The sequence below is a fragment of the Balaenoptera ricei genome, chromosome 3 (genome assembly GCF_028023285.1).
Source record: "Balaenoptera ricei isolate mBalRic1 chromosome 3, mBalRic1.hap2, whole genome shotgun sequence".
NCBI classification, from domain to species: Eukaryota; Metazoa; Chordata; class Mammalia; order Artiodactyla; family Balaenopteridae; genus Balaenoptera; species Balaenoptera ricei.
Genome location: NC_082641.1, coordinates 3,786,688 through 3,800,193, shown reverse-complemented (window position 1 = coordinate 3,800,193; position 13,506 = coordinate 3,786,688). Strand labels below are relative to the sequence as shown.

The 13,506-nt window shown below is 42.1% G+C and overlaps 1 protein-coding gene across 3 annotated transcripts in view; it reads right to left on the bottom strand.

Moving 5' to 3' along the window:
• ADAMTS16 (ADAM metallopeptidase with thrombospondin type 1 motif 16) overlaps nt 1-13,506 on the bottom strand; it is a 163,056-nt gene that overhangs the window by 75,934 nt on the left and 73,616 nt on the right. For all 3 annotated transcript variants that reach the window (XR_009502205.1, XM_059916071.1, XM_059916072.1), the window contains exons 11-16: nt 12,437-12,532; nt 7,511-7,659; nt 6,224-6,396; nt 4,271-4,401; nt 2,182-2,305; nt 1,523-1,767 (exon numbers count right to left, since the gene is read on the bottom strand). Coding sequence is in view for 2 of the 3 variants with exons in the window: in XM_059916071.1 (XP_059772054.1) it covers nt 1,523-1,767; nt 2,182-2,305; nt 4,271-4,401; nt 6,224-6,396; nt 7,511-7,659; nt 12,437-12,532 (918 nt within the window). In the remaining variant the exon portion in view is untranslated. The remainder of the gene's footprint in view (nt 1-1,522; nt 1,768-2,181; nt 2,306-4,270; nt 4,402-6,223; nt 6,397-7,510; nt 7,660-12,436; nt 12,533-13,506) is intronic.

The following is a 13,506-nucleotide window of genomic DNA, read 5'->3' as shown; positions in this document are numbered from 1 at the left end:
CCTAAAAAGCACCATCACAATTCCTAGTGAGTTCCAAACCACCAAGAACGGGTGAATGGATCGCATCCATGCAGGATGAAGGCTAACTGAGTACTTCCTCCTGTGGTGGGATGCGGAGGACTTTCGCCTACTGGCATGTACTGTATGCCTCCAGGAGAAAAGCATCTTACTAGCAAAGATCTCTCAGCTTGGGCACACCTGTGAGCAATGCTCCGCACACGGAATTGCATTTGGACTCTTCATCTCCTAGCTGGAAACTCGACCACATGGACCAATTACTTTTTCCTTCATAAAGGTATTGATCCCTTGATCTGGGTGAGAGGCTTTTCTGGAAACCCCACCATTAGCCTGTTAATAGAAATCCCATCTCTGAGTTTTGGAGTCTCACTGGTCCCTGATGGGGGGTTCCAGTGGATGAAGTCACTGGAGCTTCCCTAAACTCCCTGGCACCACAGTTCCCTCCCTGACAACACAGCTCGAGTCTAGCTGGAGAAGATGTTGCAGGACAGGTATGAGCCCTGGACAGGTGGCCTCACTGTATGACCACTGAGCCGTTCTGCCGCCTGACATCCTGAGCCTCTTGCATAGGAAACAGGTTCCCAGTAAGCCTCGATTACCTTCAACCCTGACTGATCTCTCTTTCTTCATGGGTATTAAAGCTAAAAGCCTGAGATGGGGGGAGAGAAATAACCAAGGCAGAAATTCACAGTGAACATGTTTATAAAGGGGCGGAGGAAGCAGCTCCGGGTCAGGAGGGGCGATGGCAGTGGGACGTGTGGAGATGGGGTGTCTCCCAGGAAGATGCAAGGACACCGGGATGGGGCTGCCTGGCCCGGAGAGCAGGTGGAGGGCCTGTGGGTGGTTCACACCTGCACACATAGGTGTGGGCTGAGGGGGCAACTTTTGAACCAGTCTTTTCTTTAAATGTGAACAGAAATACAAAAAAGTAGGGAATTAGCATGTCCACTGCCTGTTACCACCACCTGCCTGGTCCCATGAGGACAAATTACATTGTTAGAAGATGCCCGTTTGTATGTCGTGAGCCTCTGCCATCTGGGGTAGAGCACAGAGGGGCTTGCGTAGGGAGTGAGTGTGCAGTCCCCTGCCAGGCACTGGGCCCGGGTGGTGGGTTCTCACTTCACTCCCATTTCCACAAAACTCGGCGGAATGCTGGTCCCACCCAAACAGGCACACACAGAGTCACCCACAGTGGCTGCTTCTCAGAGCCACAGAGCTTACAGGAGAGAAGCAGACTTTTGTGAAAATCGACTGATCAAGATGGAAAAATGGGAACTGCATGATATGCGTAATTACAAATTTCATCACGCACCCAGAAATGAAAGGCGATCAAAACAAGTCCACTTGGCCCATTTAGTTTATGAGTTGATTAGTTTTGTTTCTGAGACACTATCTAATTGCAAACAATTTTGTGTGGATGTAATATTTTGCCAGTAGCCTTGAACCTGCAAAAACACCCTAAGACCCCAAATCCAAGCCCTGAGACCAAGAGGCTGGAATCTACCTCCACGATCAATGTTTCGTTGGTTGGCCCAGGGGAGGTTAAGCTCTCGGGCTCCCTGTAGGACCGTCTGTAGTCGAAGGCAGTTCCTGAAAACTTGTACCGGCCAGGCCAGTCCACTGTCCAGTGTCCATTCAGGTAGTATTTTTTGAGTGCATTTCGCACAGAAATGTAGGAGGTAGATACATTCATTTCATAGATGCGAATACTCCGGGCTCCAGAAGGAATGATGACCATCTGGTAATACTCTAGAGCAAAGGAGACAGGAAGGGGGGGTATGTGATGCTTCACTCAGTGCTGCCAAGGCAAATCCCTAAGCACCTGCTGTTCTCCATAACCAAACCTTGAGAATCAGAATTTGGAAACTGGAGATCTGTTTTGGCAACCCAGTTGCATGAGTCCTATAAATGAGGTTTTTTTTTTTTTTTAATTGGAGCAGAGCTATTGTAATATTCACTGTTTCTAAAAACCACTTGAATTCAAATACCTTAGCAACCACTTCCAATCAAAACAGAAGGTTTGAGAAGCAAAGCAGGCAAGGAGTCTGTGTAGGGCTCTCAGGACTCTGTCTGCTGTTTGCACTACACCTCCCATCCTTCCCACCAGGTGGTTCCTTTCGCTCTTTGCTCAGCCAGGCAGGCAGCTCCGGTGGGTGCACTCACGGTTGGCACGGTGCTGCTTGGCATAGAGACCCTTGTGCGTTGTGCAGCTGGAGTTACTTCCCCGGCACACGCCGCAGGAGTCTTCCACAGCATCGGATCCCAGCACATTGTCACATCCCACTCTCTGTGGGACCCACGAGGTCACGTGTCATTCATGAAAGACAAGACAACAGGGGCGAAGTCACAAACCTTTTCCCGTCGAGTTGAAAGTTTCACCAACACGGGAGAGTTAACAAATATTTATTGGATACCCAGTATGTGCACTGCGAGACTTGTCAACTACGCTTCCATCCAAAGGAGGAGACCTTCGCGTGGCAAACATACCCTGTCCTCTTTGGCATTGCTACACGACTGTCCTACACTGAGCCCAGAATTAAACCTAGTGGTTGTCATGTTGGAGACGTGGGGAAATTTCAGACCGATATAAAGCACTTAGCACAAATGACAAGCAATGTGGCCTCACGAGGTTCCACTGGAATTCGCCTTGTGCTTTTTTGAATCGCCTTGTGCAGAGGCAAAGAAGGAACACAGGCCACAGGGTGATTATTCCCAGCAGTAAATTATGTAAAAGGCACATTTGGCTACTGTCTAGAATTTTAGCAGCTGTTTATATATTCTGTGATGCTTGCCAATTTTACATTTCCTAGCAAAGAATATAGGCTAGCTATGTAAAAAATCCATTCAGAAATGATGGATGAACTATAGTCCACAGTCCCTTGTTTGAAATCCTAGGGCCAGATGCATTTCAGAACTCAAGAGTTTTTTGGATTGTGGGAAGGTAATTAACATACGCATATGATGCGAGAGTCCCTGCAGGGCTCCGGACAGCAACAATGTTCCTAAAATGCGCACATCTCTACAGTGAGCGGGAAAAACGTAACTGAAGATAGTCGCATCAATTCAAGGCAGTTCTGCCACCAAATAAGCTCAGGTCAGCTTATATTTTACAGTCAAATAAACTTTCCATTTCACACATCTTTGGATTTCAGAATTACAAATAAAGGATTGTCGTACTGTATCATTAAGAATACATAAAAACAATGACATATTTAACAAATCAACTGATAATTAGACACAATGGGTGGACAGTTGAGCATTTTAAGGCTGAGAAAGATCCAAACAGAATCATTTAGTCTAAGCTTCATGCATTCAAACGATTTCACTGAGGGTCTGAGTGGATGATTCAACTTTACTGCGGTCATGGTCTACACCTTAGAGAAAATCAGACCTGGGACCAAGGTCTTTGGACTCCACTGAATACGAATATTGAGTAACTTCTTCACTGAAAAGCCCATTATTTACATGTAATGTATCTGACCATTGCATGTAACACCCTCCCATTGTTTATAATAAAATTCTTCCCACATCTCACTTCTGTGCCTGGTAACAAGCTCAGAACTTTGCGTTCACTTAGCCGCCTATCTTTCCCAGCCTGTGCCGAGTCCCTCTCCAACAGAAGTGAGGCTGCCGATTTCCCGAGACCCCCTCGACAGCTGTGAAGCGGCCCCTGTCTCTGTGCTGTCCCTGCCTTCATTTACTCTGGCGCCACTGCCCGGCTACTGCCGTCTGATTGGGCGACTCTACGCGTCCCCAGTCCCAGTGCCTTCCACAGGGACATGTGGATAAAAACCCCAAGTCCTCGTCCCCGCAGCAAATGGCCCTTTGCGAGCTTCTCCCCTTCACTCACCTCCTCCGCATCCCCCAGCTCCTGCCTGCCTCTGGGTACTCTGACCCCTGAACTGGTTCCTACCGTCCCATGATTTCCTGTACCTCTGTGTTCCCCTCCCTGCTTCCCCAACACCCCTCTTCCCTTTCCCTTCCCTGAGGAACCCTACAAATATCTTAGGTCCACATCTAAGAGAGAATCAGCTCCACCCTTCCCCCCGCCGTGCTCTCTGCACACGCCTCCATTGCCACAAGCCACTGCCTGTGTCCACAGATGTTCATCTGGCTTTCTCTCCCTCTGGGCTGTGACTTGGAGGGAAAGGGTGTGTTTTAAATGTCTGGTCTCTCTAGCCCCTTACAGGATGCCTGGCATAAAGCAGACTGTTGGGAGATGTTTGTTGAATGAATGAATGATCATTATTACCTCACATATCCCATCTATACAAACATTACGGCTATCCTCCGAGCATGGAGTCCCATCTTTGACTTTATTTGACAAAGAAAAGAAGAAATCAAATCCTTCTGCGATACAGTAGAGTTTGCATAAGTCCTGATCTTAAAAAGAAATACACACACAAACACAAATAAGAAAGATACTTAAGCTCTGATCATTTTTTTGCTCTAAATTTTAGATAGACTTTTTTTTTTCTTTTTTGCCCATAAAATAACTCCCACACAATAATACATTGCAAAGACATTTTTATAAATTGCCTCTTTAGGCTTGGTTTTTCCCCTTGAATTTTTTAAAATATTTTTTAAAGCTTCACTATTAATTGTTTTTCGACTGTGTCCTTTATTGGTCCTTGCTCCATACACAGTGGTTGGCACATAGTAGGCATTCAATAAACATTTGTTGACTTGAACTACATTACTGTTCACCTATTTTACTAGTATAATTAATTACTCTTTCTACAAATGCAAAAAGTCACTACCATTTTGAAGCAATACACAAAGTTCTTACAAATAAAGTGTAATAAAATACTTAAAATAATCACAAAATTTCTTAATAGCTAATGCATTTACTAAAATACATAGTAGTTTTAAACTGATAAAGAGAATAACATTTGGATGAAATCTCCAGAGAACATTGTTTTTTAAATAAATATAATGGATTGTCAAAAAACACTGATAAATGGAGAATATAGGTCTCATTATATACCTCAGAGTGGCAGATCAAGTTCACATACTCTCTCGGTAATCCATTTCAAGGATTTATGATTTATATGGCTAACATGAACTTTTGTAGAAACCTTTTTTTTCCCCCTTTGTTCTCTTCTTGGTAAAGAAGAGAATAGTTGATAATAAAAATTTATCTGCCTTAGGAGTTTTCACAGGCCCGAGACTCATGTACAAATATTTTCTTTATAGTGCAGGATAAGAGACCCAACTGAATAATTCTAAGAATCAAATTTAATATGTGCTTCCATGATTAATGAATTTATTTACTGCAGACTAGCAAAGCCAGGAATAGCACACAGATTTTTTGACCCCAATTTCCAAGTTCTTTCTACTATTTTCTCTGGTGTCTTTGTTTCTCACTGGCTTAATTTTTCTTAATTTTTACTTAATTTTAGGAGTAAAAACCCAACAAAAAAAGCTTTGTTTGAAACTGCTTAAATTTTCCTTCCAGAATTTGCTGATTTCGTAAAACTCTCACCATGATAACATTATATATATTGGGATGGTAAAAGTAAGTGCCAGATGAGATGGCTCAACTTATGTATTTCTCAAGTGTTTCTTGGACAATACAGTACTCTCATTTTCAAAGAATGAGATGATTAGGTGTTCTTTGAATTTATCTTCAAGTTATGCTACTGGAGCTACTGAGTTCAAGTTACTACGATCATAAGGACAATACATATTTCTCTCCAACTGGAGAGTAAAATCTTATATATGGTACAAATAAACTTCCTGGTTTGTAAGTTGTAGATCAAGACTTTCCAGATATGTAGTATATTATTTGATTTTCCAAAAGACATGAATTTGCTTTCATTCTCTGGCAATAATGAGTGTTCAATGGGTGACATACTCATTACCATATACCATCAACTACCATGATTTGTATTAAAAAAGAATTGATTCATTACCAATAAATCTTCTACTTTGAGTGCTTTATCACTTCTTTAAAGATTTCATGGTATGTTGCACATGCTCTCTATCTTGTTTGCTTTTATTCTGAGGCCCACAGCTGGTCAAGTTTAGATAAGATGCCAGTGGCCTTGGGGCAGGCAGAATCAAGCTAGCAACAGGAAAAGAACCTGTGACATTGCCCTAACAGCAATATTCGGTCTATCTGGAGGCACACTATTGATCACATAGTTCTTTAAAGAGTAAAGAAGTCCGAGGCTGCCACCAGAAAGCGGGATTTGAGACTTACCTTCTACGTGGGTGTACGGCTTCCACTTGTAGTACCATCCTCGGAACCGTTTGCTATTGTACTCGGCACACTGCAGGGCGCGGAAGTCGACACTGTTATGGGGACATTTCTGACTGTTGCAAAGCTTCAGAGTTCGCGTGGAGCCCGCACAAAACTTCCCTCCATTCGATGGTCTGGAATGTATAGTGTACAGTTAGAAACCTTGTCTCACCCCTCCCTTGCAATTAGGCTTATTAGGGAGATGGAGCACATAATGTTAAAGATACTTACGGTCACCAGTTAAAAGAAGTGCATTCCTAAGAAGTCACTGGCATTTTCTTACATATTAATGATATGGGTAGTATTTTCCTTTTCTATTGAGTGTGCAAATAATTGCAACATTGGTAGAACAGGTTAGAATTTGGGAAGTGAGTTAGCACGTATTTGCTCGTCTCCCTGTAGGGGGCTGGGCGAGCATCGTGGTTCTCCGAATTCCATAAAGGAGGGCAGCTGGGAAAAAGCAGAACTGAGACTGAAATTCAACTACTTCGCTGTCCAGATGGCAACTTCTTTCCCCTACCAGCCTCCTTGCGACAAGGCGAGGACACCGGATGGGGACAGAACAAGCACTCTCGTCTTCCACTGGTTGGAAGAGACAGCAAACACCCCTCTCACCCCTTAGAATTCGCGTGGACACACCAGCACGAGAGCACCCTGTCGATGCAGGGGACCAATCAGGTCTCATGCGTTAAAGACAGGACTGAAATAAATCATTTTACTTAGTCTTAACATAAGTTAAACACATATAGGTGCAAAAGGAGAACTGAAAAACCCCTTCATTGCACTGCATTGGTGACTGCTTTTAACATCCTCGTCTTCTACAGAAGACACACTGAGACCACATGTTGTGAAGGGAAATACATTTGATGAAAAACCAAGACTTTGGTTTTCTCACATGAAAAAATTGTTCTTACTGATTCTTATCTATTGATTTGTGTTCTCTATACTTATGATTTATCTCCTTATTTTAGGCAGAACCTTGGTATTTCATGTAAGCATGGTTAAAATCCAGTTCTTGAATATCACTGTCGGCTCCGTTACTTTTGCTGTGGTCAGGTAGTTATAAGCACCTTAAATTATACCACAGAGACATCGTTGCTTGAGTAAAAGGGCTTTCTGACTTAGCGTTCTTTTACAGTAATATGGGGGGTACAGAATTATTTTCACTGAGCTTATGTCCACATGCTGTTTGGAAAGTTCGTAGCAGAGAGGTGGGTGTTGATGAGGAGGGAGGTCCTGGGCGTTCACCTGGGGTTTGTGCAGAGCCGATCCCTGTGAGACACCCCTCCTCCGCAGGTCCTGGAGCAAGGAGACCAGGGAGACCAGTCTGACCAGTGGCCGTGGGTGGGCTTGGGGCCTTCGTCACCATATTTCACACACTGCCCTCCGCGGCACCACTGGAAATTAAAAAAACCAAAACGGTGATCTGACTTGTGGGTAGAGAGTAGGTACATCACTACTGCAATGCTGAGCCGTGGGGCGTTTGGTCACATAGGCAGACATCAGCATCCCTACCCTCAGGTAGCACATAATAAAAATACATTCAATGCAGCTTCTTTTTTTTCTTTCCAGACCTAGCTTTGTTCTATAAATCCACATAAAGGGAAGGTACAGAGCAAAATCATTTTCAGACGTCTGTCTGAGCTGCTGGAACCTAACATGTGTAGTTAAGTCGTGTTGCAGGAACACTCAGTTCAATTGTTCACCTCTCAGGTGTATGAGCTCTAACCTTTCCTGGAAACAATGTGCTTTTCACCTCTCGCTGTCGGAACAGACTGACTGTCAGGTAGAAAAATCCAGCTGGAGGTTCCATGTGGCTCAACACCTTGTCATTTCTGGCTGGTGCTCTGTGCTTTTGCTCCAAGGCACCTGGGCTGGGAGCCTGGAGGTTATAAGTGATGCATGTCAGAGGTCACACAGCTTTCTAAGGACACGAAACAACCCACACAGGGCTTCTCCTGTCCCTACGAGGCTGGAGATTCTATCAGCTCCCCTTTTTCCAGAGAAGCGTTCATAGATGTTAATTCTGCTAAAATCTACATGGTTTCTTCACTTCCACCACATGCAAAAACTACACAAGATCTAGCGTGCATTCAATGGTGTTGGTTTTCCCACTGACGGACCATTCACTGGGCACAACTGACATTCTGCCAGCAAAGCATTGTGTAGGAGTCTATAAAAATAATAGTTTTAGAAGAGCAAAACCAACCTATCAATGTCGATATGATTGCTGAACTGTTTAAGGTTCCTTGCAGTACTTGGTGTCTACTGGATGAATTCTACTTGAGATGTACAAAGTGTTGGGTTTTAAAGTCACTTGGATAATTCCTCTGTTGTGGTCATAGTTAAGCCAATAACTTGACTTAAAGCCTAAATGGAACCTATTTAGGTTAGATTGTTTCATTTTGCTTGGGATGTTTATGAATTACTTTAATAAAATTTGGTCTAGTTTTGTTTTAAAACTACACAAAATGTTTACTTTTTTTTAAAATTTAGAGTTTATCCTTTTATTTTTTAACATAAGTATTATATATAGACTAGTATTTCCTTTTCTTTCATAAATGACCCCATATTACCCCCATCTTTTTCTATCCTGCTTTTTCATTTAACAATATGTTCTGTAGTTCATTCCACAGAAGAAGATAGACACATCCCTCCTTCCTCTGTTGCAGTTACAAAACATTCCATTAGGTATATTTCCAACCAGTTCCCTTATGATGGACATTTGCATCATTTCCAGGCTTCTGTTTTGATAATTATTGCTGCAATTAACAGTCTTGCAAATGCATTTTTTTTTTTTTTTGCCAGAGTATCCTTTTTTTAATTGAAGTATAGTTGATTTACAATGTTATGTCAGTTTCAGGTGTACAGCAAAGTGATTCAGTTATACTTACATATATATCCTTTTTTTTTTCAGATTCTTTTCCCTTATAGCTTATTAAGAAATATTGAGTATAGTTTCATGTGTTATACAGTAGGTCCCTATTGGTTATCTATTTTACATCCAGTAGTGTGTGTATGTTAATCCTAAACTCCTAATTTACACCCCCCTTTCCCTTTGTTAACCGTAAGTTTGTTTTCTATGTCTGTGGGTCTATTTCTGTTTTGTGTATAAGTAAGTTCATCTATATCATTTTTTAGACTCCACATATAAGCTATATCATATATCATAGCTATATCAAGATATTCGTCTTTGTCTGGTTTACTTCACTTGTGTGATAATCTCTAGGTCCATTCACGTTGCTGCAAATGGCATTATTTCATTTCTTTTTTATGGCTGAGTAGTATTCCATTGTATACATGTGCCACATCTTTATCCATTCATCTCTCAATGGACATTTAGGTGGCTTCCATGTCCTGGCTACTGTGAATAGTGCTGCTATGAACATTGGGGTGCATGTATCTTTTCAAATTATGGTTTTCTCCGGATATATGCCCAGGAGTATCCTTAAGTGACTATCCTTAAAAATTATTTAAGAAAACTTTTTGAGATTCTGAGGAGAAAGCACTACATCTTCTCCCAAGTAGGCTGGGGGGAATGCCTAGGTGCATGTAGACACACAAACATGAACACGCATACGTACAATTTTGAGTCTAATTTCATGCAGATCACAGACCTGTGGAGCCAGTCAGTGGGGTGGTCGGGGGCAAGACCCTTGTGTGAAATAGACACATAAAATGTCCGCTGAAGCACCAGTTGTATTTCTGAGAACAATCCCATGTTTATCACAATTTTACATTTTACCGATGGAGAGTGTGGCTTACGAAAGAGGCTTTATCTTGGACAGTGTGATGTCACGTTAAGGCTCACACCCTGTTGTGATACTGTTCAAGGAATTCACTGTCACACCTAAACCCCGTACAGACAGTGCAGCAGCATAATGAGGCACAAGAACGTACACCGTTCTTGAGGTGAAAATGAGCCCCGCCTATCACTTCAACCAGGTGTGTGACCTGGGGCACTGACTCAGGTGCCCTGAGCCTGCCCGTCCTCCCGTGAACATCAGGGATGAGGGAAACCACCAGACTGGCTTGTTCCAAAGACCCAATGCAATGACACAGGCCAAGTGCCTCGGACCATTTGCAACGTAATCACAAAGTGAGAGCTGGTTTAATTTTCCACTAGGGATCATTAAAGAACCGGAATCTGCTTCAGCATGCACCCAGGCTGTGGTCCTGACCCCTGTTCCGGATTTCTCATGGCATGAGAGCAGAGAAACCGAGTGTCTTTTTCCTGGAAGAGTTCTTTGGTGTACAGTGGGGGGCTGCCCTAGGCTCACCCTCCAGGGTGCCTGTGAGGATTCAATGTACATCATGTTCTCAGTACAGTGCTTGCCACTGAAAGATGCACTGACCACTCAGGTTCACCAGCATGCATACCCATGCACAGCCTCAGCGTTGGTGGCACATGGAGGAAAATAGGTTCCCATCCAGGAGAAAGATGCACAGGAGCCGTACAGTTGTTGTCAGTTATCTACAGCCCATCCATTGCTCTGGAATATTCCAAAGTACTGAGATACTGACTTCTGGTGATGCACGCTTCTCAATCAATAAACCTCATGGACACTCGTGGACCGGTGATACAGGATGACACAACTAACACGAAAGGGGGCTTTTACATGAACTTCTGATGCTTGTCCCAGCATGGCCACTGGGCAGCCATTCAATCCTGGGCAGAACACTCAACGCTGTGTAATTTGTAGGCATCCAGTCTGGCTTAATGTGCTCTAATTCTTTTCAATATGAGGAAACACCAGGAAAAAATATTTTAAAATACCAATGAAAACCAATTTAATTGCTTTCAAGGTAAATAGAATGTAACAAGAATATATGGGTAGCATCACAGCTGTAACTTCATCCAAGGAAAATAGTAGATTTTAAAGAAAGTAGGACACCTGGAGAACCACACCATACCTGTGTGAACCATCACCAAGGCAACAATGGAAGGGCTGCCAATCGTTCCAGAAATAGGCATAATTTTGCAAACTATCAGATTTGCAAAATTTGATCAGTTTTAGTCAGTTATGTGCAAAGAGTCGTGATCACCTGCAGTTAATGTTCAGGTAAATTCTCTGGTATCCCGTGATGGTTGGTATTTCCACATTGCAGTACCTTAGCAAATCTATTTTCTCTTTCAAGAAACTAAAAGCATTTTAATTAGACGTTTTTGTTATGGATTAATTTACTGCTGCCTACATCCCTAGAAGGATTTAAATATCAGTCTCACCCTGGGAAAGTCTGAAAATAAAGCATATTAACATGTGTAGGATGAATGGTTGCTGGGTGCTATTCTTAAGCATATTTACTTCATTTCTCTTCATTTCCTCAGTCAGCTTTGCAATAATTTAACCCAAAAGCATTATGTTAGCATTGTTTCCTAACACATTAAATCCTTTCTATTTGTATTCACATTTAAATATGTTTATGGTATGATAGGTTTACTTCGGACTTTAAACATCTTGGATCAATGATATTCAGGCATAGATTTCTCTCTCATACTCATTAGCATCACTAGAAAGTTCAGATACATAGGATGAAAATGGTTACAGTGACAATTTGGTCCCAATATATTTCTATGTTTATCAATAGTCTTTTATATTCTGAAAAAAATACAATCACAGGTTAAATCAAAAGGATTAAAAGATTACTCTTGAGTGTTAAGATAATTTATTTTTAAGTTTTAATGACAGAATTGTCATTGTCTCCCAGTTAGTAATAAACTTGCTGTCTTATGAATTTCTTCTTTCCCCCACTAGAGCACCTCTCTCATTTTCACAGGAGCAACAAATAGGTCAGAAGGATCTATTCCACAGTCTTCAAGCTGATGCTTTGAGGCTTTAACAGAACTGCTGAATGCTAGTTCTTTATTTGATTAAAAGGTGGTCAAGAGTTTAACATTTTCCTGAATTAAACAGATTCAGCCATCACCTGTTGCCTGACATTTACGTCTATTTATTCCAGGCAGCTCATCAATTATATCATTGGACAAGTATGAAGGGGAGTCCTCTTCATAGAATTAATATAAATTAAACACAATCTTTTGACATGGGTATAGATATGGACATATATATCAGAAAGATGGGCTTAAAAAATACCAAGGCAAGCGGAGGAAAGACGCATGGTTGAAAGACTGACATCTGAATATGAGGCATGTGCCTAAGATTAGCTTCTTACCCTGTCACGCCCACAAGTGGTGCCTTCTGCCGCGGGCATAAATTTAGTCTCACATTTCCTCCCAATCCGGTGGCACCACAGGGCTTTACAGATATCCTAAAGGCGGAAAAAATGGTCATTAGTATTACAAATGATCCATGCAACTCTGATGAAATATCACTGAAAAATTTAAGGGAAAAACAACTGATATAAATTGAAAGCTGACGTCTACTTTGGAGTAGGTGCATATGATAGAGTGACGACCTAGAAGACTCATGTTCTAGACTTGCTTCAACTTAATTCTATCCCTGAAGCTCTATTTATTTATATTTATTCATCATACATTTAACAAAATTACACTTTCTAAATTAAGAAGTAAAATATGCTTAATCCACGGACTGAAGAAAACTGCGAAAAATTAAGATTAAAAAACCCAATAAAACCTAACATTTTATAATTCATTCTCCATCCTACCTTTCACTAACTTCTCCTTGTCCATTCCTCTACCCAGCTATCCATTCATCCACCCACCCACTCATCCACCACCCCCAAATCTTCGATGAAGTCCTAGAATATGCCAGTTATCTTACTAGGCAGGAGGTTCCATAAGAAATATGACCAGACCTACCCTCTCAAGAATGGTCTTAGAGGGATAGATTAGCTGTAAATCACCATGTGGTGCACATGGGGAGAGGTGCCCTTACAAGGGGAAGAACACAGTGCAGGGTGGGCTTGCCAGGAGAAAAGGGCTTTGCCTGGAGGACCCAGGGAAGGAGTCAGAGAAGATGGACATTTGAGCCAACTATTGAGCTCAAGGATGGCACATTCAAGGGAGAAGGAATGAAGGGTTCGTGCAAAGGAAGACGAGAAAGAAGAAAGACGTGTGCAGAGGAAGGAAGCCCCACACGGCTGATTTGTCAATAAAATAAAACAAGATCTGAGATTTATACACAATAAAGGCCTCTCCAAGTATAAGGAATTATTTTTACTTCTATATCCTTTTGGGCCCAAAGGAACATCTTAGTGAAGGGCAGTCAGCAGTGGGACTCATGAAATGATGGGACCTTCAGGAATGCTGGTGGTAGCTTCAA